The sequence below is a fragment of the Erpetoichthys calabaricus genome, chromosome 12, assembly GCF_900747795.2.
Source record: "Erpetoichthys calabaricus chromosome 12, fErpCal1.3, whole genome shotgun sequence".
NCBI lineage: Eukaryota > Metazoa > Chordata > Cladistia > Polypteriformes > Polypteridae > Erpetoichthys > Erpetoichthys calabaricus.
Window position 1 is genome coordinate 91,052,216 of NC_041405.2, and position 27,781 is coordinate 91,079,996.

Here is a 27,781-nt window from a genome sequence, read left to right on the forward strand (position 1 = left end):
AGTGGCACTGGGACACTAGTGTTTATTGATGATGTGACACAGGACAGAAGCAGCTCAATGAATTCTGAGGTGTTCAGAAACATACTGTCTGCTCAAATCCGGCTACAAATTAAAATTATAGGAAAACACAGAGTGTGACACCAACTTAATTCCAGCACAACTTAGAATAGTAAAGAATGATCAATTAGCTGACAATACCTCCTTAAACTCAGCTTTTAGCACACAATGCCCTAGTGTTGATTGCCACTGAAGTTTTCTACCACTGTGTTTTCCCAAGTAAAACGTCTTGAATATTTCTTGAAGCTTTACCATCTTCAAAAAGAAACACAGATGAAAAGTTGTTAAAGGAAGGCAATAAAAACATTTTCCTAATAATTAATTAAAATCAGACTCTGATTTGCTCTGTAAAAATGAACAACTACTATGAGGGTTTATTTTTTTACAAATTATTGTTTTTCCCTTTGATAAAAGCAGCAAATTTAACAGACAATAAATATAACACTTAAAAACATTTATTATATTATATATATTTTTTCCTTCATCATTAACATAAAAACAAAAGTACAGGCAAGTCCCCGGGTTACGTACAAGATAGGGACTGTAGGTTTGTACTTAAGTTGAATTTGTATGTAAGTCGGAACAGGTACATTATTTTAATAAATGCTATTGCCCACCGACTGTAACCAAGTGCTCTGCCAATGAATGATGGAGTTTCACTTCACTCTGACCTTTTTATTATTTCTACTTTATTTTCCAATGGTGATGGTTTTTCTCTTCTTTACTGTATCACCAGCACTGCATCAGATTTGTGTTTCAGAGACATTCTTGAAGGGTGAAGATAAAAGGTTAAAATGAGCTCTTCTGCACAGAACTGTACACGTTATCAAAGTAGAAAGGCACCCGTCAACACGTCTGATGTACTGTCAAGAGACAACTTCCTGCTATGTGCGTAACAGTACAAGCAGGCTTGCTATTGAGAATGAATGGGGGTGGCGAGGGGCGGTTCATCACCAGCCCACCTCACAGTCACCTCCACTGCAGTATGCTCTCTGCAATGTCCGCCCACCGAGAATGAACAAGGTGTGGCCAAAGGCGGGTAGTGAATCGTCCAACTCCAATTCAACAGACAGCCATCCGAGGCACACTACAAAGCTACTCCTGCCGCTCCATTCAGCCACAACCGGGTCACCGCTTGCAGCATTACCAGCTGTGTGTGCTGGGCGGGCAGTGAAACGCCCCCCTCCGCTGCATCCAGCCTGCATCCAGTCAGGAGCAGTAGTTGCGGCGGTGTAGTGGACGAGCAGCGAACCATCGTCCTGCACACAAGTGATAGCTGTGGCCCTGGGGACTATGGATCACGGGTCTCCGCTTGCCTTCGGGAGCCACCCGAGGGACACTACACTGCGCGAGCAGCAAAATCGCCCCCCTCCAGCCACCACTTGCAGCATCTCCAGGCCGAAGATGACGGAGCGGCAGTTACTAAGGCGCATGCGTCGCAGCTGCGTCCTCGTTCGTAAGTCGTAGGTCGGATGTCCATAACCTGGGGACTACCTGTAGTAATAATAATGCACAAGTATACACAAATATTTATGAAATTACATTTAACTTTTACACATACAATCTCTAAGCATTAACAGTACATGAATGTTTATATTTTGAGGCATGCATATGTAATTCATATGGTTTCACTATGTAATAGTCTGTTTTATCATTAGCACCTAGAATTTTGTAGCTAGTACTCTTGAATGGAATAATCAGGGTGGCAAAAGAAACTTTCAGATTGCCTACTTAAACTTTGCTTTTATCCTTTTAAAAAAAAAAAAATCACAATGGCACTAATAAAATGATACACATAAAAAGAACATGTATACAATCACCATGTTGGACACCTTATTGTTCTGTATATAAAAAAAAAATATTTTTATTAACATACTGACCTCAGGAGGTAGATGCACTTCCATAGGCACATATGTTGGCCAGTAGCCCATTGTAAGGATGTTTACTGTCAGCTCAATATTACCAGGGACATTTTGACATTGCATGTACTGAAAAACAACAAGCACGTTAGTTTAGAACAATGTTTTTCCAAAAATAACTTTCTTTCATGATAATATCCATGTCTGAAACTTCAATCAGACTACAGTATTTTTGGATATTTTAAAAGACATATGCAAGGACAATTTGTAGACATAATTGTATGTATGTATAATCTGAATAAAAACTATTTAAATACTGTAATTTATCTTGAAAAGGCAACAAAATTGACAAACTAAGCAATAAATGTATCCCACAGAAATGGGACACGTGACTAATTTACTCGTATTTTGATTTGCTTGGATTTGCTTTAATTTATTGCACAATTTGATGGGCTAAAATGTCACTGAAAATTTCACTGAAGAATGACCACATAGCCAACAACAAAATACTAGAAAGTTTTAAGCAAATTTCTTAGGGTGAAGACCAAAGAGGCCAAAATAGATTTTAATGCATAAGTTTTAATCATTTGCAAAAACAGTCACCAACTCTAACAACTGGACTCACTGCCTCTAAGCTAAAGGTAGAAATTCATGTTTGCTAAGCAGTTGTTGAGTTCTTGAGTACTAATACTTGGTGCCCAATTGTGATTATTTTACTGGTGTGGCTTTGCATAAATTGTACATTATCATTGTCACAAACATTTACAATCACCAGGCAATTTAACATTTATAAACTTTAGTACAGACCTTTAGTAGCACTGCTGTTTGTGTAACAACTACACTGAGTCTTACTACACAATGGATTTAAAAAGAGGTTCACATACACAAAATGATTTTTAATAATCAAGTTTGTGGCTGGTCTGACTGACATTCAATAAGCTGTTTGAATAGTATTAAGAAAAAGGTGCATGTTGAAGTGAAAGATATTGCATGACACATTTCAAAGGGAATTGATGAATCCGCAGTTTCAAGTTCTACATTCATAGTAGATACTCTACAGTTGGCCATAAATGAGAATGCATGGTCTTTGCTGGGAGGAAAAAGTTCTGTCATTTTAAGCACGCTCAACTTGGCTTCCAAATGCTGCAAGGGATGTAACACAAGATCAGAACAACAGAACATAGCTATAAGGAGAAACAACAACCTTTGTATGATACAATGACTGGTTTGACATAAGCATACAAATGGTCATGGCAGAGCAGACTTCGAAGTTGCCTGCAAAACTAAGTGAAAATATGATTAAGCTTTGGTAGATTCTCTTAAAATAATTGATAAGCAAATTCAGTGGATCAGACAATAGGATTAATAAATAAGCAAAATACACACATAGGGGATTCATTAAAGCTTAAATATGAAAATATGTACCACACCAAACAGCTTGCTTTATATGAACCACCTTTATTGTAGAGTTGTAGGTCTCTGTGTTTCACTAGTATAATTATAATAACATAACACTTTGAGTAATGCTGCTGAAAATGTCATACCTCTTGAATGAAGATCAAGTGCAAGGGATAAGAAGTGGTAAAGCAGAGGTGAACAGGTATTTTTTTTTAAGCATTTTTGCTTTATATTATCTGCATGCAACTTTCCCTTCATTGAAGCTGAAGGACTGATATTTTGCTGCTCTTTAGTTACTGCATTGCTGTGTAAAAAGCTAGTCTCATGGGGCCAGACATGATTCAAACAAGAATACACATACGGGGACATCCTGTTTCAAAACGTATAGTGAACAGCAGCAAAATCCTGCACTGCAAAGGATACACCCATGGGGCTTCTTCCTAAAACACAGGCCCCCAATTCATCCAGTATGTGCATTTTAAACTGCCGCTGATGTATTGGGGAAAGACAAAAAGATACTGAACAAAAGACTTGACACTGATAGAAACCATAAAAAAGTAGCACAAGGTAAATGAAGCTTAATAATAGTTTGCATCTCATAATGAGTGTTGTAACAGTGGAGACAGACACACACAGACATAGCCCACCGCAGCTGATGAGCTCCACATATTTGAGAAGTGCCTGTCTGCTACAATATTCTTCTTGTTATTTTAACTACTGCATCACTATATGACAAAACAACAGCAAACAGAGTTTAGATAAGCATTGAGGTCTATGGATATACAACATGGTAAAATGTAGTGGCTCTACTGTCACAGCATGTTTGTTTTTCTAGTTAGACATTAATGGTAAAATTTCTTTAGTGATTCATTTAGATGTGCTTTCAGAAGGTGGATGCTGTGCAGCCTTCTCCCGGCTATTATTGGTGTCAGACAGATATATTGATTGGGATATTTTGAGTACAAAATCTATCTCCTGGGACTCTTCCTTTTCAGCTCTCTTAACAACAGTCCTTTTGACGGGTGTGACACACAGTTTACTTCAAATGTATATTTTGTTGTTTATATTTTCACAAACATAGCAGCCAGTTCTTTCAAGCATACATTGACTCCTACACTATTGTTGTAATGCTGAACAACAGAGCACATACAGCACCTATGACCTTGTATCTTTCACATATACCATTTGTCCATTGATGCCGTTGAATGCCAATGTATAATCTGATGCTACAGAAACATTTTTTCTTGCAACAAGCTTTTTCCATTTTTAAGACATGTAATGTGCTCTCTGCACATGCAACACACTTTTATATGTCTTATAGGGCTTTTCTAGGAGACCTTTAAACTGTAGATGGTTCACTGAAAAATGGAAGCATTTTGTCTGTGGAATCAGGTTAAAGACAGCACCTCTGATCTTTGCAGTTTAAAACAACACCCCTACTTGGAGCACCAGCCTATATGAGACATTGAATTGGTTTAGGAACGTGACCCTTCAGTGAGTTGTCTGTTCCCACCCAGTTTTAAGTACAATTCACTCATGGTCATCTCCAGACATATAGATTATACGCCTAGCTTCAGCGAGACTATGTAGTAACAAACTACAATGAACTATTCTGTGAATACAGAATAATACCAACATCCAATATTGTTGTATCTTGTGATTAATGTTCGTTATGTAATGACAAATAATTCATGTAATTTGGACAAATCTTCAGAATCTGTAAAATCTTTATCCAAACTTTCAAGCTGCTGGATGCATTTTCAGAACTGAATATGTGACATTAAGTGGATGCAAGACATTAATGATTGAAATAAGAGTGACAAAAGACCACTTCTATATTTAAAAAAAAAAGTGTCTGCTTTCACTAATGGTGAAATACAATAGGCTTATCAATTATGTGGGACACATTTTACTGTTAGGAGAATGAACGTAAGCAACGGCATCAAACAAGGCTTCTATCAGACTCTTAATAACATAAGTGACACCCAGTCATAGGATACTTTACATGCTAATTAAATAAGTCAACACCAACATTGCATTATTCAATTGTAACAAATGTATAATCAAAGTTGTTTCAGATGAATTAGGGATTACATATAACATTAAGGCATGCATTTTAAATAGACATTTTAGAGAATTGTATCTGCATGACATTAAAATAACATTAAAAAAATTATTAGTATCATTTCAAGAAACACATTACCAAAATAAAGAATGAGTTACAAGTTAACATGAATATATTCTGTTAAGATTAAATTGGTTTATTTTGTCTTACTTGTTTAAATTGAACCATTATGTCTTTAGAAAGTTCCATATCTTTAAACATTCCTTCTAGTTTGCTTGTGAAAGCAGCTCCACATTCTGAAATACAGTGTTAATTCATTAGTACAAAAATGCAAAAGGTTTTTATAAATAGTATTCAAAGGACACAAAGTTTAACTTATTATGCTTTAATACAGAACTTCATACCAACCATGTTTAAGTTTTGACAACATTGATTTTTCTGCATCTACAGAAGCACTCTTGCCAACCAGCAACCTCTTTGCTAAATCTTTTTTGTAAAATGCTTCAAATACATCTTTACCTGAGTAGAACGAGAGAAATGGAATTAACTCAATACACTCAAAATTACAAATTATCTACAAATGGTTAACCTTAAACTTCGTTGTCTAAAAGATACTTCTGTATTCTCTATAGCATATATATAATGCATCATATACTGATAAACTAAATATTGTATTTGTTTCCCTTAACATTTTGCTCATTGTCAATGTAAACATTAAAAATATAAGCAAAACATTGCCCCAAAATGACTTCAATGACAATATTGAATTTTTTTTCATAAAATGGTGGAAACATCTAATTGTAAAACTTGACAGAATGGCAACTAAAGCTTCCCGAGAGATGAGGAAAGAAAAAAAAAAAAAAAAACGCCTCAGAAGTCAGTAGCAAAATGACTACAGGGTGTAAACATTTCAAACATCAGTACACAACTATTTAAGGTAATTAAAAATAAGTATCATACCATAAATAAATCTAAATATGATCATGATCTTATCCAGCATTTTCTCTAACTCTTCATCAGTTGCTTCTTTGTTACCAGCACGGAGCTTGGAATCAACATACTTTGCTAAAAAAATAAATAAATAAAAAAAATAAATAAATAAAATTAGCAATTCCCATTTGAATGCTAAACAATATAATGGAACACAACTTATTTAAATAAATGAAAGCATAGCAAGTATAATTGTATGCTTCAAAAACAATCCAGGAAACTCTGCATTCAACCCCTAACAGAAAAAAAGCTATATGATTAGACAGCTCAGTCTAAAATGGTTCTTTGTAAGAGGAAAAAAAGCAAGTAAAAATTTAAAAGACTGAGCAAAAGGGTGGCATTCACTTTAGAATTATGTTAATATGCTCTACGTTCTGAAACAATTCTGAAAAGATTCTTATTTTTTCCCCAGATTGATACAATACAGATTATTGCCACTGAGTTATAGAGGCTAGATTAGGATTCTTCTAGTTCAGCTAAATAACTTTGTCCAGTTAATGTGGTATAATGTATTTTTCATAGCACACTTTTATCCATCTGGTATTACTTCAAATATTGTTAAGGCATTATGACTAATTTTAAAACCAAGGTTATCCAAGGGATGCTTTGTCCAAAACGGTTTACGTGTAGAACACTCCAAAATATGAGACCTTGGTCCTCATGTATAAATGGTGAATACGCACAAAAATGTTGTGTACACCCATTTCCATGCTCACTTCGAGATGTATGAAAACTAAACTTGCCGTAAAGCCATGAACATTTCCACTTTTGTCCGTACGCCATGTTTTAGTGTGAATTCTACACACACAGTTTTATAGAAGGCCCCTGGTGATGCAGGCATATGATGACATTGCTCACTAGTTGGATCTTGCCCTGGGTACATTTTAGACTATCATCAAGGCTACGTTCCTTGAACTTTAATCATGAAAACCAGTATCATATAGGTGAAAGATGAGGGAAGGTAGGCAGGTTGCTTTAAAAAAAAAAAATTTTTTTTAGTTTTGACATGTTACAATCTTGTTGATGTAAACAGTGATTCTCTGAAAGAGGTATAGGAACTTTGGAGGGATTTTCACTTTGACAATTATGATGCTCCTAAGTAGGGGTGGGCGGTATGACCAAAATTCTATATCACGGTATTTTTCTAAATTATCCCGGTTTCACGGTATTTGACGGTATTTTTTTCCCATGCATGAGTGGATGTTAAACACATTTTCCACTGCAATTACTGGCTAAGAATAACCTATTCCACTGTCAAGAGCATTGTACATTGTACAAAAAAAACATTTTAATGTGCACACAAGTATTAATACAGGTTTGCATTGCCTCATAAAGTGATACTTTTCAAGGGGGTGGCACTAATGAAGAGAAGGAAATCACATTGCATGACAGATGCAGCCAAAATATAGAACCTTTTTATTTAACAAATTTTGCAAAAACTTAAATTATAATTTTGACAACATATTTTCAACCATCCAGAGGTATTTAGACTTAGGAAAATATCCAGAAGTGCTTGTCAAAAGTTGTATTGCACTGAACATGTCTTAGAAAAGGAATAAATAAATATTTTTTGTAAAACAACTACATTTTCTGTTAATGTTAACAATCTCTGTCCACTGACACGTTAAAGTGACTTTTTAAACAACTTTACCATCATTAAACTGCATAATATTTAAACTAATAAATAATAACAATAAAATAAATAATTGTATTATTACTGATAGTTGCACTATTACTTCAAGGCTTCAAAAGCCCAGGTGCATTACACAGTATTCACCAAATTAAAATAAAATAAAACAAGTGCAATCTTGGTGATGACATCTTTACCAATTGAACTATCATTTAGGCAAACTGCATTAATATGGACCTTGCTTCAAGCTAAGCTATATACATAAATAATACAACTGCAACTTGCATTTATAATTGTATTTGTGGTATAGCCCTACGGAATCGTATTAGGGCCACGGTGATGAAAAAAAAATACGGACACAGGGAAGAAAAAAAAAACTATATGTCGAGATTAAAGTCGACATTTCCGCTCTATTCTCATAGTTTACTTTATAATTAAAGTAGAATGTCGTAAACTAAACTTCATCCTAAAATCATTGTTTAAATTACTAGATTTTCTCAAACCCCGTCATAAGTTAATGTAGCACATTAAATGCTTTGTGTTGTGTTCCCCGACCCAGTTGTTAATCACTACGCTTCTTAAACTGGACTTCCTCCGCACTAAGCGATCACTATACAGCATCCATTCACTGTATGATATTCCTGCTTTCTAAAAATTTAGAATTTATATCAAGTATTTATTTATATCAAGTATTTATCTTGGCATTCTAAATGTTCAGACAGCATGACTATCATGTGAATGGATTCTGTGCAGCAATCACTGCTGGTGCCGGGGCCTCCTCTTAGTGCAGAGGAAGTCAGTTTAAGAAGCTTGGGGAACACTTAACACAAAGCATTTAATGTGCTATATAACTTATGACGGGGTTTGAGAAAATCTAGTAAATTAAATATTCATTTTACGATGAAGTTTAGTTTACGATGTTCTACTTTAATGACAAAGTACGAGAATAAAGTCAACATGTCGTCACAATATTACACAGTACCCAGATACATTACACTGTATTGAAAACAAATAAAACAAGTACAACTTGGCTTGCAGTATTATCCAGTAGTATAGAAACAGTATTTACACATCTGACCTTTTAAAACTAAAGCATCTCCAGGCGACAGACGTGACTCATTTTTTTCGGCTCTCTGTCCATTTTCACTGCGCGGCATACCTATGCTACCGCCCACTATTTGGTGGTGTAGCAGTGAAAAAGAGCCCTAGTGCAACAAATCTGTGTTTAGCGGTGTAGCAGTGAAAAAGGTCCTCACTTGAAGAGTTTCCCGCTGCGCCACGTTCCGAACGTCGTTTAGGCAATTTAAACCGGTTTTGCGGTATAAGAAAAATCCATATCATAAAAAAAAAATTAAAAACGGTTTTCGGTATGAACCGGTATACCGCCCAGCACTACTCCTAAGTAAAATAAGATGTAGGGAGGACCATCTATTAACTTCTTGTTTGGCATTTTCCAGCACACTAAATTTTACATTTCATAGTTCCTTCTAATAGTTTTCCCCAGAAATTTCAAATGCCCTGATAAAGGTCAGTGAAAAAGTATCCAGCCTGGTTTGACAAGAAAATTATTTACATGCCTAATTTATTATTAAATTATGTCTTGTTTATCTTATATTACTTTGCACTTTCCAACAAATAACTAAAAATGACACTATATGATAAAAATACTGTCAATCAACTACTTTTCAATTAACTTGTGATGCTTATTTCTAAGTGACTTCAGAGATGGTGATTACCAAGGAAGTACCTTGTACTTGCATGTAAAATGTCAAATTAAGCAGAATTTTAGAATTGTAGGTCATGTATTGAAAAGTTGAAAATTAATGAATTAAGATACATAGTTTATAGGAAATGGTAGCGGGCTACTTTATATTACAATGAATTAAGCATATGGCATTTTTCTAAATGTTAAGTGCAAAAAAAAAAAAAACTTTAAATACTGTTCATAATTCTGAAATCTAACAATTCAGTACTAGATTCAAATGCATCAGTGCCACAGGTGCTTATGAAAGGCTGACTCACAAAGCCTGGTAGAGTAAACTTAAGGTCCAAGCATGCATGGATGGTTCTGGAACTGGCCTACTTGTATATACTGATAACAAATTTTAAATAGGCAGAAAGAACTTGTTCACATATAAAAAAGTGCCTCAAACTCGCTGGCTAATGCTCTGTCATGTAGACAGTAATGAACCAAATCAGACAGCCAATCAAATAGTTTATTAGGTAAAGAGAAAGAGACAAAAAAACAAAATACTCACCAATTAGTTCTGCTGGCTTATTGGGTCTTTTATTAATAAAGGTTTCAAAAGCTTCCTTCATAGCATTTACAAATTTTTCATTCTTTAGAAAGCAGACATCAATGATATGATCAACTTTGTCCTTGAAATCCAGCAATTCTTGGACCATGGTCTTATCCTTCTCAGGATTAATTACAATTGTACTTCCAAATGCCTGTAGGGATGGGCCACACATACATACTCTTACACTTTGTATAAATAGTTTTCACAATGTAAGTATAGGAGTTATCTTTGATACCTCACAGATTAAGAACAGAGTCTGAATACTGGTGAGGACATATTTTGTATTACAGTAATCCCTCCTCGATCGCAGGGTTGCGTTCCAGAACCCCCCACGAAAGGTGAAAATCCGCAAAGTAGAAACCATATGTTTATATGGTTATTTTTATATTGTCATGCTTGGGTCACAGATTTGCACAGAAACACAGGAGGTTGTAGAGAGACAGGAACTTTATTCAAACACTGCAAACAAACATTTGTCTCTTTTTCAAAAGTTTAAACTGTGCTCCATGACAAGACAGAGATGACAGTTCCGTCTCACAATTAAAAGAATACAAACATATCTTCCTCTTCAAAGGAGTGCACGTCAGGAGCAGAGAATGTCAGAGAGAGACAGAGAAAAAAGCAAACAATCAAAAATCAATAGGGTTGTTTGGCTTTTAAGTATGCGAAGCACCGCCGCACAAAGCAGCTGCAAGGAAGAGAGCAATGTGAAGGTAGTCTTTCAGCATTTTTTAGAGGAGCATCCGTATCTTCTAGGACAGTGTGTGAACAGCCCCTCTGCTCACACCCCCTCCGTCAGGAGCAGAGAATGTCAGAGAGAGTGAGAGAGACAGAGAAAAACAAACAATCAAAAATCAATACGTGCCGTTCAAGCTTTTAAGTATGCGAAGCACCGTGCGGGAAGCATGTTGCTTGACAAAGCAGCTGCACGGAAGGGAGTAATGTGAAGATAATCTTTCAGCATTTTTAGACAAGCGTCCGTATCGTCTAGGGGTGCGAACAGCCCCCCTGCTCACACCCCCTCCGTCAGGAGCACAGAATGTCAGAGCAAGAGAGAGAGAGAAAAGCAAACAATCAAAAATCAATACGTGCTGTTTGATCTTTTAAGTATGCGAAGCACTGTGCGGGAAGCATATCGCTTGACAAAGCAGCCACATGTAAGCCCAGCAAGGATGGCAGCAATGTGAAGGTAATCTTTCAGCGTTTTTTGAGGAGCGGCCATATCCTCTAGTGGTGCGAACAGCCCCCGTGCTCACAATATATTTGAGGAGTTTTATTTAATATGTAATACGCGCTCTGGTTGGGTAGCTTCTCAGCCATCTGCCAATAGCGTCCCTTGTATGAAATCAACTGGGCAAACCAACTGAGGAAGAATGTACCAGAAATTAAAAGACCCCTTGTCTGCAGAAATCCGCGAACCAGCAAAAAATCAGCGATATATATTTAAATATGCCTACATATAAAATCTGTGATAGAGTGAAGCCGCGAAAGTCGAAGCGCGATATAGAGAGGGATTACTGTAATACTTTTAACATTTTCAACAATAAAAACACAAAGAAATAGATTAAACAGTAACTTTAATTTACTCCTGTTTAAGTTGTGTGTATTATTGCAACTATTCATCCATTTTTTAACCCACATACCTAGTCAAGGTTTGTGGCAAAATGGTGCTTTTCTCAGCAGCTATGGAAGTAAAAGATAGTCTTAGATGGAGTAACCTCCTATATAGGGCACACTTGGGCATATATCCACATTGGACTGACTGACATTACCTACAATGTCTCCGGCATGTGTTTTGAACTTGGGACTCTGGTGTAACCCTAACTTGGAATATGAGCATGTATCACCTGCATCAACTAAAGCAGGAAAGTAACATTATGAAAGCCATAATGAACTGGAAAAATCATGCAGTATGTTACTTCTGGAATATTGCCAACACCTGTTAATAAGCAGTGGCACAAATTAAAAAAAAAAAAAAAAAAAAAAAAAGATGTAATGGACTGCCTTTATACAGTAACCAATGCAGATCACAACTGAGGGGAGGAATTTTGCCAAAATCCCCCTGCTCATACGTTTACTATATGGATAGATGAAGTCTGGTAAGGTCTTATGTTTCCTGTTTTCATGTTGTTTGGATCCTACTTTGGTGGGAAAGTATTCATTTATTGGTGCTAACACTTCCACCAGCGAGAAATCAAATGGAAAGATCCTACTTGAATGCTTCCTAGAAGAGGAATGACATTTCCAGATAACTCTAAATGCGTACATTTTGTAAGAAACAGAAAAAAACATTGATCCACTTTAGAGCAAAGAACAGTGGTAATGATAGAAAAGAATGCACTTTTATATATGTTTGACTTCAGCATTGAAATCTCCTAGCATTTCTCTGCTATCTGTAGCACTTCTAAATGAATGGTTAGAAATATAATTTCACATAGCATTTACAGTACATGTAAGTAAACCTATAGCTGCAAGCTTTAAACATTTTACCATAATATAATACTATTCTCAAAAGTAAAACAAGAAAGCTTTGTTTTACCTTTATATACTCTATCCAGTGCTGGAGAAGTACTTGTACTCCACCTCGTACCCTGCTAAACAGTTGGTATAAAAGTGATAAGTCCTGAATTCTGTTCTCATCAAGAAGGTGGTTCAAACCTAAAAAAAGTAAAAAGAAAAAAAAACAAAAAACAAAAAAGATTTTTACACCTTAAACTTTACTTAATGTATGTAACTTCAATAAACATAAATACAAGAATAACATAATTTAATCTAAAGACAGTAAGAGCGAGGAATTTTATATACCAGGTGGCATTATAAAGTACATTAAGTGAAATAATAAAAAAACTATATATTCTATTCAATTTAAGAAATACTACTAGGAAGAAAGTATATAAAATATCATAAAGACAATGGTTAACTATCAAAGGAAAAAAAAAACAACCTAATGTTAGTCCTTTATTCAGCATGCCTCATGTTCTTCTGGGTTATGACAAATCTGGTTAATTTAGTTCTTCCACAACTATATAAAAGAGATGTTTATATGTACATAACAAAAAAACATAGTACCTTTTTGCAAAGTGGCTGTAAGGTGCTCTCCTAATAGCTGCTTTTCTACTGTTGCTATGAGAGGCTTCCTATAAAACAGAATTCAGTTCTTTTACATGAAAAATTACAACATCATTAATTCATATATTCCTTATCTTTCAAGAATTTATCTAACAGTCACAATACTATGATTTTTTTTTTTACATATAATAAAAATGATATAATAAAATGAAAAATTGTGAGATTTTGTTTATCTTTTGATTAAAATTGTTTTTAGAACAATTTTCTAAATTGTTCTATTCTACATTTATTTGTTCATTTATTTATCTATTGACTGATTTTATTATTTGTACCTGTTAGTCTGTATCATTTTTTTATGTTTCTTTTGCTGTATGCACCTAAAATTTCCCTTTGGCATTAACAAAGTTTATCTTGTCTAATTTAACTTAGTTTAATATTAAATAGGGCTGATGTTCCCATCAAAAATTTTCTGAATTAAAATACGTCACTTTTAGCATTGCATCATTCCTTCACATTGTTTTTAACGAAGAAATACACCGTAAATACAAGTGACTACAGTGAATTTCTATTGATTTAAAGAGTTATGAGTGAAATTTGTCTCACTTACTGAAGCAAACAATTTTAAATATAGGATATACAGTTATTTTCTTTGCACTCAATTCTTAATTCAAATTCTGAAAATTGGGAAATGTATATCATGTAGTAAAGAAAAGGTAGTCCATCAAATAATAAAATTCATATTTCAGTTGGAATCTAGTCATTGTACACTCCAGAGGAAAATTCACAAGCCTTTATTCAAAGTAAAATAAGTACCCCAAGTTAAAAAAAAATAAAAAAAATTCCAGTGTACGAAAGTGTCATATGGTGTTTATACGAAAAACATTTTAGTTTGCTATCTCAACTATTTACAGTACATGTTCTAAAAGTATCTTTCATGTGTTTAATATTTTTATATTTAATTGTACATTATATTGATAATTCACTTCTCTATACGTTTATATTGTGCAAATATCAGAGAAGATCTGAACAAACCTTGGTGTGTAGATAAGGGTATGATGTACACAGCTTGTATAATTCAATATGCCTACATATAACTATATTAAGGGATGATTAGTGCCAAAATACTTCAAACAAAATAATCATAACTCAAAGCAACACATTTTTCACCAGCAATTGGTATGGACTCTGTGTCTACCAAGCATCTTACTAACAGCAGCGTTATAAAAACAACTGTACTTTAAGCAAAATGTTAGATTAATAAATATGGTTCAAAAGTTTTTTTTAAGAACACTAAAAAGTGTGCTTTCTCTTACAACAAAGGAGGACACCTACTACTGGGACAATTGATTACTGTGCCTAAAATTTTGCTTTATATAATATGCCTTTCACAATGTCTCAATGAAGACTCTAATTTTGCTCCTGAAATAATGAATCTCTAGTTGCACTGAAAAGAATGCTAGGCCAAATAGGCTTATTTCAATCCTGATGGAAAATCAGAATACTGGAAACACTGACCCCAATTATCACTTGAATAAAACCAAATTGATAAAAATGATAAATTTGAAGATTTCAAGCTTAATTATCTTCCTCAGCCAACAAATGAAATCAGCACCAAGTTTAACATATTGTTTTCTTTAAACAGGGACAAAATAAGGATTGTTAACTTGTTTGTATGTAGAAGTATTGTTGAGAAAAACTTGAAGACCATGCCATCCGATAATGGAAAAAAGTGAATATCTGACATGGCTTTGGTCTATGGATTTTCAGTCTATGTATGTTCTTTAGCATGAGTTACCTCACTGCCCCATAGACCCCCTTCCTGCCACCAACAATACCAATGAGGCTAATTTCGTTTGTGTTTTTTTGTGTTTTTTGTGTTGCTTCCTTACAGCCTGTAACATTACACATGTGTGCTTTTTCACTTCTGTGGACAGGTAAAGCATCTTTTTTAATATTTTGATAAAGAGCTATATTTAATTTTTAACTTGGTGTTTGTATATGAGTGGATTGAATATAATATGAGTAAATATGGGATTGTTAAGAGAGTTGTCTTTGGTCGGGTGGTGCTTCCTTTGTAGTGTACGCCCATCAGGCCTCATAGGCCTCACACATTTAAGTTCAAAGCCACCTCACAAAGTGTGGGAAAAAAAATAAAATAAAAGCGAATAATACACACAACTTTGATTAGGGATTTACTGAAACATCTTCTAAGTTTCATTCTTGCCCTGGACCCCAAACTACATATGCAGGCTCTTAATATTTCCTACTAGTATTATGCACATTTACTTCTGAGCTTTGGGAATATTTAAAAAGGAATACACAAAGCTTTACTGTATTTAAAGATAATGGGAGTGTGGGCTCTCACAGACTGTACAGAGATTCTATGAAGGGCATACTGACATATCTAAACATGCAGTATTTTGCACAGTGCATTTAACAGTTCAAAGATATTTTCATTTAGTATATGGCTGAGAAACGCATTATATGTAATAAGAAAAACAATTATGATTAGCAGCTGTAAAAGGAAATATCAAACAAACAAACAAAGATCTGCACAGACAGAAGGTACAAATTTTACTAACATAACAAACTAAAAAAAAATAAACGTGTACAAAGGTGTTTGCAATTTGTTACGGCTGGCCTCTTGTCAGCACTCAGCTGTACTCTTATCCAAAAAACATTCTCCACTCCGCCTTCTTCCCATACTCTGACAATAAGCCTTAGTTAGAAGTCTCTTTTTCATTGTGTAATAGTCTGGAACCCTGTCAATAGATGTTTTCCACCTATTGCCCAGTACTGCTGAGGCAGCAAATAACTGAACCACTTTCAGTTTGTGTATTCAATTGATGCTGCTCTTGTAGTAGTTATAAACGGTTTCAATGATACTTTAAACAGACTTGCTTTTTTCACATCCATCCAGCAGTTTTTTGGATCCACTTAAATACCAATGTTATTATCGTTAACGAAAACTAAAATCGAATCTAAAACTATTAATAAAAAAAAAGTTTTATAAACTGAAATTAAATAATTAACAAAGCCTAAAACTAAACTATTAAAGTAGCTGAATAGTAATAGTAATTTTGTAATAGTAATTTCTAAAAATATTTTTAGTTTTCGTAACAACTGGACTCATGCAAGGGCTAACCTGAGCTGCAGGGGTCCCAAAATTAATCAAAATATATTCATAAGAATTTCATATTTGGTTTTTCAACAAATATTCCTGCCGTTAGTCTTTAACTCTTGTAACTTTTTTTTTTAATCTTTTATTGAATTTATTAAAAACATGCAACATTCCATACAATCAGATTAACCCTTGTAACTTAACTCTAAAACAAAGTCATCCACCATGAGCCGTCTGCATGTATAGTATATGGCGGCTGGTGATGGAGGGCGGGTGTTCACACAGCATTTGTGGTGACAGAGCAAACGGAATACGGGTGTGTAAAGCATGTGATGAAGAAAGCGATTTACTGTGTGACAATAATGACAGTTCTTCAGGAGCTGAGAGTGGCAGCATGATATGTTATGGTTCAAGTGTTAGTGAAGCATACCAAAGTGATGACTTTGGTTTGAAAGTGATCGGCAACTTTCAAAACTGCCGTTTACTGCTGTATTAGATACAGACAATCCCTTACAGAATTTCAGTCTTTTCATAAATGACGGCATGCTAGCTGTAATTCTAACTGAGCCCAAGATAGAGTGTGTACAGAGCAATCAATGCAGCAATACACACTAAGCTAAATTCCAGGCTGTATGAGTCTGATGTCTGTTATAACGAGCTGCACTTCTTGTATATCAAAATGTAATTCAAACGCCTGAAGTTGGAATGTGCTGGTCAACGAAACCTTTACTGTATGGACAGAAAAATCATGAGTAACGTTTCAGTTTGTTTCTCAAGTGTCTACGTTTTGTTGACAATAATTCACCTGCCACTTCACACAGGAGAAATCATTTTTTAAAAGTAAAACGGCACTGACCAGAGACTGACTAGGTCAGGGGTGGGCAAACCTTTTGTCTCAGGGGCCACATTGACTTTTAACATTTGACAGACGGGCCGTACCAGCACTAGATGCATACATATCAAACATAAACATAAAAAAGGCATTACAGTGTTAATATTTACATTCACTTTTAGTGGGAACAGTGTTGTTGATCACCCTTTTTTGCCAGTACATCGAAATCTGGTGCTGGTTTTGTTGTGGCAATTCTCAGAACAGATCTGAGGTGTTCATCGCTCAACTGGGATCTGTGGGGTGCTTTGTTGGTGTTCATCACACTAAAAGTCTGTTCACCCACATACGTAGAGCCAAACAACACCAGCATCCTCTGTGCCATCTTCTGGATGTTTGGAAATTTGGCTGCGCTTAATGAAGCATAAAACTCATCCAGTTTAAGAGAGTTGAACTTCACCTTTAAGACGGTGTCACATTGGAGATCAATCAGTTCCAACTGCAACTCCTGTGGCGCCATTTCAGGGTCCTGTGTGAAGGGACATGACACCAGCTGAAGTGACTTGTAAATTTTTCCAAAATCAGAGAACCGACGCCAGAATTCTCCATGCAGGTCGTCCAGTGATTTCCTGTATTTTTTCACAAGTCGAGGGGCCTCTTTCAGCATAGCCAGTGTGGGGAAATGAGCAAATGAGTTGTTTGACATTTGCTTTGAGAATAAAGCTAGCTTGGTTTTGAAGGCTCTGACGTTTGTGTACATTTCATGCACAAACTGGTATTTCCCTTGTAGCTTCACGTTCAGCTCATTCATGTGTGTCAGTATGTCCACAGCAAAAGCTAAATCACAGAGCCAATCTGTGTCACTCAGCTCAGGAAAATCGTCAGCTTTCTCAAGTAGCTCCAAAAATGAGATAATCTCCTGTTTGAGCTCCCACACTCGTCGACATACTGGTAAAGCAAGTCCTGGTGATCAGCGTCAATTTCTTCAAGAAAAGCAATAAACTGACAACGCTGAAGTCCCCTCACTCAAATAAAGTTAACGAGTTTTACAACTGGCTTCATTACGTAGTGCAACTGCAATACGGATTTACACAGTGCTTCCTGGTGGATTAGGCAGTGTAAGAAAATTACCTCCTGCTCAGGGTTGTCCTCCTTTACCCTCTCCTGGATTCTTTTGAGCAACCCAACGTTTTTTCCAGTCAGATTTGGCGATCCATCTGTGGTAACATTGGCGAGCGTACTCCAAGGTAGTTTGTGCCTATTTATGACCCCCGACACGCTATCATATAAGTCCTCTCCCCTCGTTTTCCCCTTTAGGGATTCCATGGCCAAAAACTCCTCTGTTATCTCAAAAATGTCATTAATCCCTCTGATAAAAATTAAAAGCTGAGCGGTGTCCTTTATGTCATTACTTTCGTCCAGTGCCAAGGAATATAATGTAAATGACTCAGCATTTTTGCTTAACTTGCTAGCTAAGTCTTCGTCATTTAGCTTAACACGGCGAGTCGCTGTCCTGCGTGATAAGCTATTTTTTTCAAATTTGTTCTTGCTCTCAGGACACAAGATACCTGCTGTCTCTACCATGCACTCTTTGAGAAACTCCCCTTCGGAGAAAGGCTTGCTGGTCTTTGCTAATTTGAATGCCAGCACATAACTTGCCTTCGTGCTTGACTCTTGGATGGCAGTTTGTCGGATAAAGGTGTTTTGCTGAGCCTGCAAACTAGCTGCCAACCTCTGAGCAGTAGCCATCCGTTCTTGTGTTGACTGGTTGTTAGCGTAATTAGCATGCTTGGTGGAAAAGTGACGGTTTCTTGGCAAATAAGACATACAGCCTTTGACCGGACTTCAGTGAAAAAGTATTTAGTTGTCCATTCCTTATTAAACACTTGGCACTCACTGTCGACTTTTCTTTTCTTTGGCCCACTCATTGTTGCAGATGGGTTCACAGCAGTAGCAGAGTAATAACAGAGTAACCTGGGCTCCGCAAAATCAAGTCAATGTATCACTGCGCCTAATGCGCCACCTGGTGGAACGCCAGGCATTACAGGACAAGGTCAAATGATTGTAGTCATAATTATGATATGATTTGATTTGGGCAATTTTGTACCAATCTTCGACGGGCCGGATTAAAAAGACCAACGGGCCGGATTTGGCCCGTGGGCCGTACTTTGCCCACCCCTGGACTAGGTCAACATACGTGATCAGCTTATTGTTGTTCACAAATCACTTTTGCTTAATTCCTGGATTGGCAGGTAGGTAAGTGAAGATAGTCTGCCAAACGGTGGATAACAGACTACCAATGTGTTTTTGCATTTATTCTATATTTATTAATTTAACTTTAGTTTTACATTCACAGGTGAAAATATGTGATATTGTGAAAATAATCTGTTGGCAGAATTATGTTTTAAAATATTTGTCTCCCTGTATTCAATCTCTCTCTCTTTCTGAAAATACATAGTTGAAATATCATACTGTTTTTATTGTTAACATCAGCCTTGTCATACATACAGTATTTCATATATATAGTATTGTTGCTAGAAATTAATTATACATATATTATGTATATAAAAAACAGAAATGTCTTTGTGAAATAAAAACTAAATTAAAATTAAAAATACACGATGGAAGGAAAACTAAAACTAAACTGAATTTCCCAGTAAGATCAAAAATAAAATAGAAACAAAAACTAATATCCATCCATCCATTTTCCAACCCGCTGAATCCGAACACAGGGTCACGGGAGTCTGCTGGAGCCAATCCCAGCCAACACAGGGAACAAGGCAGGAACCAATCCCAGGCAGGGTGCCAACCCACCACAGGACACACACAAACACACCCACACACCAAGCACATACTAGGGCCAATTTAGAATCGCCAGGCAAAACTACAATAACCTTGTAAAATACAGTACAAAGTTGTCTGTCCCAGCAGCACTGAGGGGAAAGCAGTTTCTTTCCATTACTGGGCAGGTCTACCACCTCAAGCTAGCAAGCCACATTTCCCCATATAGTGTTACTTTCATTGAAACCCCAATAAAGCAATAAAAGTTGAATTTTGGCTTAAAAAAAAAAAAGTTGTCTTTAACAGTTACACTGTGAAAAATGTGGAACTATAGCCCTTAACTTGGTACCCTTGAAATTAATTAATAAATAAATATGCACATCTTTGTAGAATGCTCCATGTAGGATTTGAACAGCCAACTTTGACTGCATATGTGCTTGACAAGAAAACAAGCACTCACTAGAGGGATGGTTGCGTGAAGTGTTGCTACCCACACATACAACATCCAACATGAAAAACAAAGAGTGACAGCCAAATGTCCTCAGATTCATGGTGAATAATCACCCAGATCCTGAGCAAAGATTAAAGTCTGTGCAGGCAGAAATGGAAGTATCTCTAAGATTAATATGTAAATGCAAAGAAAAAACTTCATCAGAAAATCCAGGGGATTCAGCAACTGCACAGGGTTGTGCATAGAAGGCTTGAACAGACTAGGACGCAAATCATCTGTGCACACACTCTAAAAAGAAGCAAAGCCATTTGTATGCGTGCTTTTCAGACACATCAATGTTTCCATGATGCACAAACACAACAGCATTAACAGTTTATTTCAAAGGGTAATAATGCTTTACATGTTTGAAAAAAGTAAATGAACTTACTGTGTACTCTGATCTAAATATGTAATTACTCTATCAGCTTCTTCTTCTAAACGCTTATTTACATGATGTAAATATTCTGGAACCTACAAAAAAAAAAAAAAAAAAAATCTAAAGCAATGAACACACCTACAATAAAAAATAAACAAAAATAGTACATTCCATGAACTTTCCACTACATGTTTGCAAAACTGGATTTTAAAAAATAGCTTACGAGTACTCATTTAGAAGGATAATCTGCTCACTTAGTGTCTTAAAGAACTTAGCAACTGTCACTAATTCTAAGTGAAACAAAATCTTCAGTGCAAAACCAAAAATAAAGTCTACTTGACAACTTAAGAAAATTTTTTAGCAAATCTCAAAATCTTATTATTTTTAATATCAGATTACCTCTCGTTCCTGCATAAGCCTTTGACCTTCAGCTGCATATAGACGGTTGGTTTCTTCTAGGAAACGATGTTCAAATGAATCCTGGTATATCTATTTGAGAGTGAAGAAGTTAATTTGAGACTTCATAACTGCAGTTTTACTATGTATGGCCTCTAAATCCTAATTTAACAAAACATAAATTAAAACAACGAACCTGATTAAATTTAACATTATACATAGTTATTGTCTGTTTTTCACCTGCATTATTATCATTCTTTAATATTATTTATTGTATCAGTATGCTGCTGCTGAAGAATGTGAATTTCCCATTGGGATTAATAAAGTATCTATCTATCTATCTATCTATCTATCTATCTATCTATCTATCTATCTATCTATCTATCTATCTATCTATCTATCTATCTATCTGATTAATTACTTACCAAACAATACTAGTGAAAACAATTACACATTTACTTTAAATGTATCAAGTAATCCAATTTGCAGAAATAAATCACATGGAATAAAAAGATTTTAGTTCTTGTTGTAATGTGTCTGTACACACATGCACACATGAAAAAAATGAGCAAAGCAAGACAACACAAAAATAAATTAACAATAATTTAAGAAAACTAATACAAAATAAGGTGCTTACTTGTAAATCTGAGAGCATACTTAGGAGGCTTCGTAGCAAGCTTCGGTCAATGGCTTCACCATTTCGTTCTCTCTCAATTAATAGTAGAATACCATCAATCGTTTTATTCTGAACTTTTTGATCACTAATTATATAGAATCTAAACAAATCCAAACCCATGTCCCTATAAATAAAACAGCAGTTATTTTGAGGGGAAAGGTGGTTATTAGACCAAAAACTGCATACTGAAAAGTACTTCCTAAAAATGAAAAACAGCAGAACAATGTACACATGAAAACTGGAGTATATTAATCATCAAAATGTATTTTATAAACTTCAAGAATAAATGCCTGTCAAAAATTGAACATTTTATATACTAAAGAACAGTAAAATACTTTTTTTTGGACACACAACCTTAAAAAGCAAAATGGTTTGAAATGATAAACAGACACAGTGACTGATATTGCATTATAAAAATATTAAATCCATATCATCCAACATGCATAAAAGCATCGATATCTTTTATTTATTGTATGATTTGAAGATACACGCTTTACCTTAATGAAGAAAACTATTTCAAAATATTATTTGCAGCATGGCATATAAAAAACAAATGTTGTATTATGTTTATGGCTATCATAATTTTTCCAGGATGGTTTACATTGTTAGAAAAACACTCAGTGTGCATGTAACATTAAGTGATGTGACAGTATTAAATGAGCTAATAAAAGATTCAATGAAGTGTATGTTCATGTTATGCATTTTCCTACAGATTATTGCATGTATGGTTAGTGTCAAGTCTCCTTTTTGCAAACATTCTGCTTATAATGGATCATCCATCTTTTAAGACACCAGCATGTATAGAATTCTATTGAACAATTTCATTTAAATAACATGTTAAAACACAAGGAAACTTGAGAGATCAACAGAAATGAAAAATATTAATTTTGTTTACTACATTGCATTAAAACATTTATATTCTGATATTTATCTGATTTTTACCTAATATAGTAATTGAATAAATTTAACACTTAAAAACATGATCTTTAACAAATGCTTTTACATTTTATTTTATATAAACTGATATACAGACATCTTTTACTAAGTAATTTATGAACATAAATTGAACTGAAAGCACACCTGGAGAACTTAATTGACTTGATTTGGATATGCATGCATATTAATGTCAACAATTACTTTACGATTGAAGCCTGAAAAAAATGTTGTTTTGACTTGCAGAACTAATTAATTTGTTAAGCACCATTTATTCCTCCAACCAAAATGTTACTGCTTCACAAGCTAAATAATACTGCATTTAAAGTGTACCTTGTGTAGTCTTCTCAAATACTGCTCTCTGCAATGCACAGTATCCTTAAGGTTATGTTGCATGCTAGCCTGTGGTATTCCAAAGATGATGTGGCCAACAGGGGGCAAACCAGCTCCCCAAACCTGACTCCGACACATGTTCCACAAGCACAACACTGGCTTTATGTATTTCAGTGGGAGACTTCCAAATATTTTCCCAGACAGTAAGCACAGTCAAAGTACAGTAATTGCCAAAACTTTTGAGAATGACACAAATATTGGCTTTCATAAAGTCTGCTGCTTCAGTGTTTTTAGATGTCTGTCAGATGTTCCTATGGTATACTGAAGTATAATGACACGGATTTCACACATTTCAAAGGCTTTTATTGACAGTTACATTAGATTTATGCAAAGAGTCAATATTTGCAGTGTTGGCCCTTCTTTTTCAAGACCACTACAATTCATGCTGGCATGCTGTCAATCAACTTCTGGGCCAAATCTTGACTGATGACAGACCATTCTTGCATAATCAATTCTTGGAGCTTGTCAGAATTTGAGGGTTTTTGTTTCTCCACCCGCCTCTTGAGGATTGACCACAAGTTCTCAATGGGATTAAGGTCTGGGGAGTGTCCTGCCAATAGACCCAAAATTTTGAGGTTTTGTTCCCCGAGCCACTTTGTTATCACTTTTGCCTTATGGCACGGTGCTCTATCACGCTGGAAAAGGCATCGTTCGTCACCAAACTGTTCTTGGACGGTTGGGAGAAGTTGGTCTCGGAAGATGTTTTGGTACCATTCTTTTTTCATGGCTTTCCCTTGGCTGAAAAGCAACCCCACACATGAATGCTCTCAGGATGCTTTACTGTTGGCATGACACAGGACTGATGGTAGCGCTCACCTTTTTTTCTACAGACAATCTTTTTTCCGGATGCCCCTAACAATCTGAAACGGGATTCATCAGAGAAAATTACTTTACCCCAGTCCTCAGCAGTTCAATCCCTGTACCTTTTGCAGAATATCAGTCTGTCCCTGATGTTTTATTTGAAGAGAAGTAACTTCTTTGCTGCCCTTCTTGACACCAGGCCATCCTCAAAAAGTATTCGCCTCATTCTGTGTGCAGATGCACTCACACCTGCCTCCTGCCATTCCTGAGCAAGCTCTGCACTGGTGGTGTCCCGATCCCGCAGCTGAATCAACTTCTTGACAACAGCGGTGGAAATGGTTTTATTGGGGATTAAGTTCATTTTCATGGCAAAGAGGGACTTTGCAATTAATTGCAATTCATCTGATCCCTCTTCATTAAATTCTGGAGTATATGCAAATTCTTCTTCTTTCGGCTACTCCCGTTTGGGGTTGCCACAGCGGATCATCTTCCTCATATCTTCCTGTCCTCTGCATCTTGTTCTGTTACACCCATCACCTGCATGTCCTCTCTCACCACATCCATAAACCTTCGCTTAGGCTTTCCTCTTCCCTGGCAGCTCTATCCTTAGCATCCTTCTCCCAATTTACCCAGCATCTCTCCTCTGCACATGTCCAAACCAATGCAATCTCGCCTCTCTGACTTTGTCTCCCAACCATCCAACTTGAGCTGACCCTCTAATGTACTCATTTCTAATCCTATCCATCCTCGTCACACCCAGTGCAAATCTTAGCATCTTTAACTCTGCTACCTCATATAACATAGCTGGTCTCACTACCGTCCTGTAGACCTTCCCTTTCACTCTTGCTGATACCCGTCTGTCACAAATTACTCCTGACACTCTTCTCCACCCATTCCACCCTGCCTGCACTCTCTTTTTCACCTCTCTTCCACAATCCCCCCTGTACTGTTGATCCCAAGTATTTAAACTCATCCACCTTCGCCAACTCTATTCCCTGCATCCTCACCATTCCACTGACCTCCCTCATTTACACACATGTATTCTGTCTTGTTCCTACTGACCTTCATTCCTCTCCTCTCTAGAGCATATCTCCACCTCTCCAGGGTCTCCTCAACCTGCTCCCTACTATCGCTACAGATCACAATGTCATCAGCAAACATCATAATCCATGGGGACCCCTGTCTAATCTCGTCTGTCAACCTGTCCATCACCATTGCAAATAAGAAAGGGCTCAGAGCCGATCCTTGCCATCATAAAAACTGAAGCAGCAAACTTTGTGAAAATTAATATTTTTGTGTCACTTTCAAAACATTTGGCCACAACTGTATATGCACAATATAATAAATCACACCATCCTTTCTTCTTCCTCTCAGTCTTCTGCCTCTAGTCCTCCCGACAAGCATCATCCTCTCCCTCCTGACTCTGGGTTGTCCATGTGTGGCAGTGGGCTTCCTTTCATGCTGGACCTGAGAATGCGTCCAGGGCTGTGCCATGTCCTCCGGGAAGCACTTCCGGGCCATAATGAAAGTAGGAAGGTCCTCCATCGACGGCACCCTCTATTAGAACATAGGAACCATGACTCCATATCTCAAGGACCCCTGCAGGTGTCTCGACTGGGCTCTCATGCGAGGACCACTGCCGCCTACTAAATGATTGATGGAACTACCCAAGTTCCGGCTTCTAATGGTCCATCCATTATTTTGGGCAGAAAGTTATCTTTGCTGGCCAGTTCATCCATCATTCCTGCTGGGCCTCCTATCCAGGTAATAAACCATGCCCCTACTTGGCCAGGATGCCCGTTCTTATCACACAATGTGAATATTGTTTTTTTGTCTTCTACATGGTCTATATTTTAATTTGACAATGGCAACACAGAACAATAATGAAATCCTGCATTTTATTGTACATTTAAATGAAGATTGTTAATGGTGGTAAACTATCCAAGCATTATTCAAACACCTACACTCCAACCTGCAGCACTGCTTATGAGAGGTGCAACTCAGATCTTTTAGACTCAAATTTTACAGTTATTCTGGTGTGTAAATCTAAATTAGATGTTTTGGTTTTCAATGAAGTTAACAGTCTTTTTAAACTGCCAGAGAAAGAGAAGATTCAAAGACTTAATTGTGCAGCCACATTGTCAACCAACTTATAGAATGAACTTAAATCTATTTTTTGGAAAACACGATACCAGAGTAGGAGCCTATTGAAGATGCATTTGGCATAGGGCAAAAATCTCTGGAGGGGCTTCAGTTCATCACAAGGTACAGTTGTACACATTGCAACATTCACTTCTATAAATAAGGCCAATTTAAAGTCACCTGTCAAATTTCAAACTATCTTAAGAAGATAATGAGAGTACCGGGTAAACATGTGGATTTGAGAGGAAGCAGCCAAGCAACCAGGAAACATTTATTTTAACTTATTCTTTAACATTTCTGTCCATCTTAAAATAAAGTTCAAGCATAAGTACTCTTTTTTCTCTAGAAAAATGACACTAATGCTTAAAATTAACGTATTTGTTTTTTATTATTATTTTTATTTCCTTTACTCAGGTGTTATAACAACTATGCCTGTGCCACAACCTTTATACTAGATTTCAATTTGAAATTTGGTCATGTCTAGAGAACAACTTTAATATTAGTTTTTAATGTTGAAAGGAGACAATTTTAAATGTAGATGTGGCTTTTCACATGATTATCCACAAAATTGACTGCAGATTATCAAGCATTTTTTAAAAGTAATTTATTTGATGATTAAAAAATTGACTACAGAAAGACTTTTTTTTTTTAGCAACTCAATGCCACGATCAATTCTATTTTACCTCTATATTCCCACATTAGGAAACATCACCTAAAAATGGGTATATTTGCATACTGACAACAGTTTCATTCATTACACAAAATGTCAATTACTCTGTTGTGTAAAAACTGACCTATTTCCGACCATGCCCTTCTGATTTTAGAGCTAAAATCATTATGCCCCACATACTCATCTCGCAGATGGCGTCTTAACCCACTTCTATTAGCAGATGAGAACTGTACAGAATTTATATCAAAACAAATCAGTTTCTTCCTAGAGAAAAATACATCCTCAGAGACCTCTGCAGGAATACTCTGGGAAACTCTAAAGGCCTTCTTAAGAGGACAGAATATTTCATATCTTTCCCATAGAAATAAATTAGAAACCAAGAAGGTATCCGAGCTAACCAGCGAAATTACTACAATAGATCAAGAACATGCCAGGTGTCCAAGTGAGGCTCTTCATAGGAAAAGGCAGGCTCTGCATTCAGAGCTCAACCTCTTAACAACCAAAGAAACTAAACAACTCATTTTTAAATCAAGATATCATTACTATGAACACGGAGAGAAAGCTAATAAGCTCTTAGCTCAACAAATCCACAAGCAAGAAGTTCACAATGCAATCCCAGCAATCACCAACACGAACGGAGATAAAATCATTGACCATAAAACTATAATGCACACATTTAGAGACTACTATAAATCCTTATATTCTACTGAGTTTAAAGAAGACGACACACAATCTAATGCATTTCTGGATACATTACAGATACCACAAATAGATACTTTTAGTGCAGAGGAACTGGATAAACCTC

General features: G+C 36.0%; 1 protein-coding gene across 5 annotated transcripts in view; it reads right to left on the minus strand.

The window, feature by feature from the left end:
* Positions 1 to 27,781, minus strand: part of cul4b (cullin 4B) — a 98,010-nt gene that overhangs the window by 13,875 nt on the left and 56,354 nt on the right. For 2 of the 5 annotated variants that reach the window (XM_051934947.1, XM_051934948.1), the window contains exons 6-16: positions 21,999 to 22,161; positions 21,365 to 21,454; positions 20,978 to 21,060; positions 13,369 to 13,436; positions 12,839 to 12,957; positions 10,258 to 10,450; positions 6,340 to 6,444; positions 5,788 to 5,898; positions 5,590 to 5,675; positions 1,938 to 2,045; positions 199 to 312 (exon numbers count right to left, since the gene is read on the minus strand). In XM_051934947.1, coding sequence (XP_051790907.1) covers positions 199 to 312; positions 1,938 to 2,045; positions 5,590 to 5,675; positions 5,788 to 5,898; positions 6,340 to 6,444; positions 10,258 to 10,450; positions 12,839 to 12,957; positions 13,369 to 13,436; positions 20,978 to 21,060; positions 21,365 to 21,454; positions 21,999 to 22,161 — 1,240 coding nt within the window. The remainder of the gene's footprint in view (positions 1 to 198; positions 313 to 1,937; positions 2,046 to 5,589; positions 5,676 to 5,787; positions 5,899 to 6,339; positions 6,445 to 10,257; positions 10,451 to 12,838; positions 12,958 to 13,368; positions 13,437 to 20,977; positions 21,061 to 21,364; positions 21,455 to 21,998; positions 22,162 to 27,781) is intronic. The other 3 variants (XM_051934950.1, XM_051934949.1, XM_028815876.2) reach the window with 3 other exon arrangements.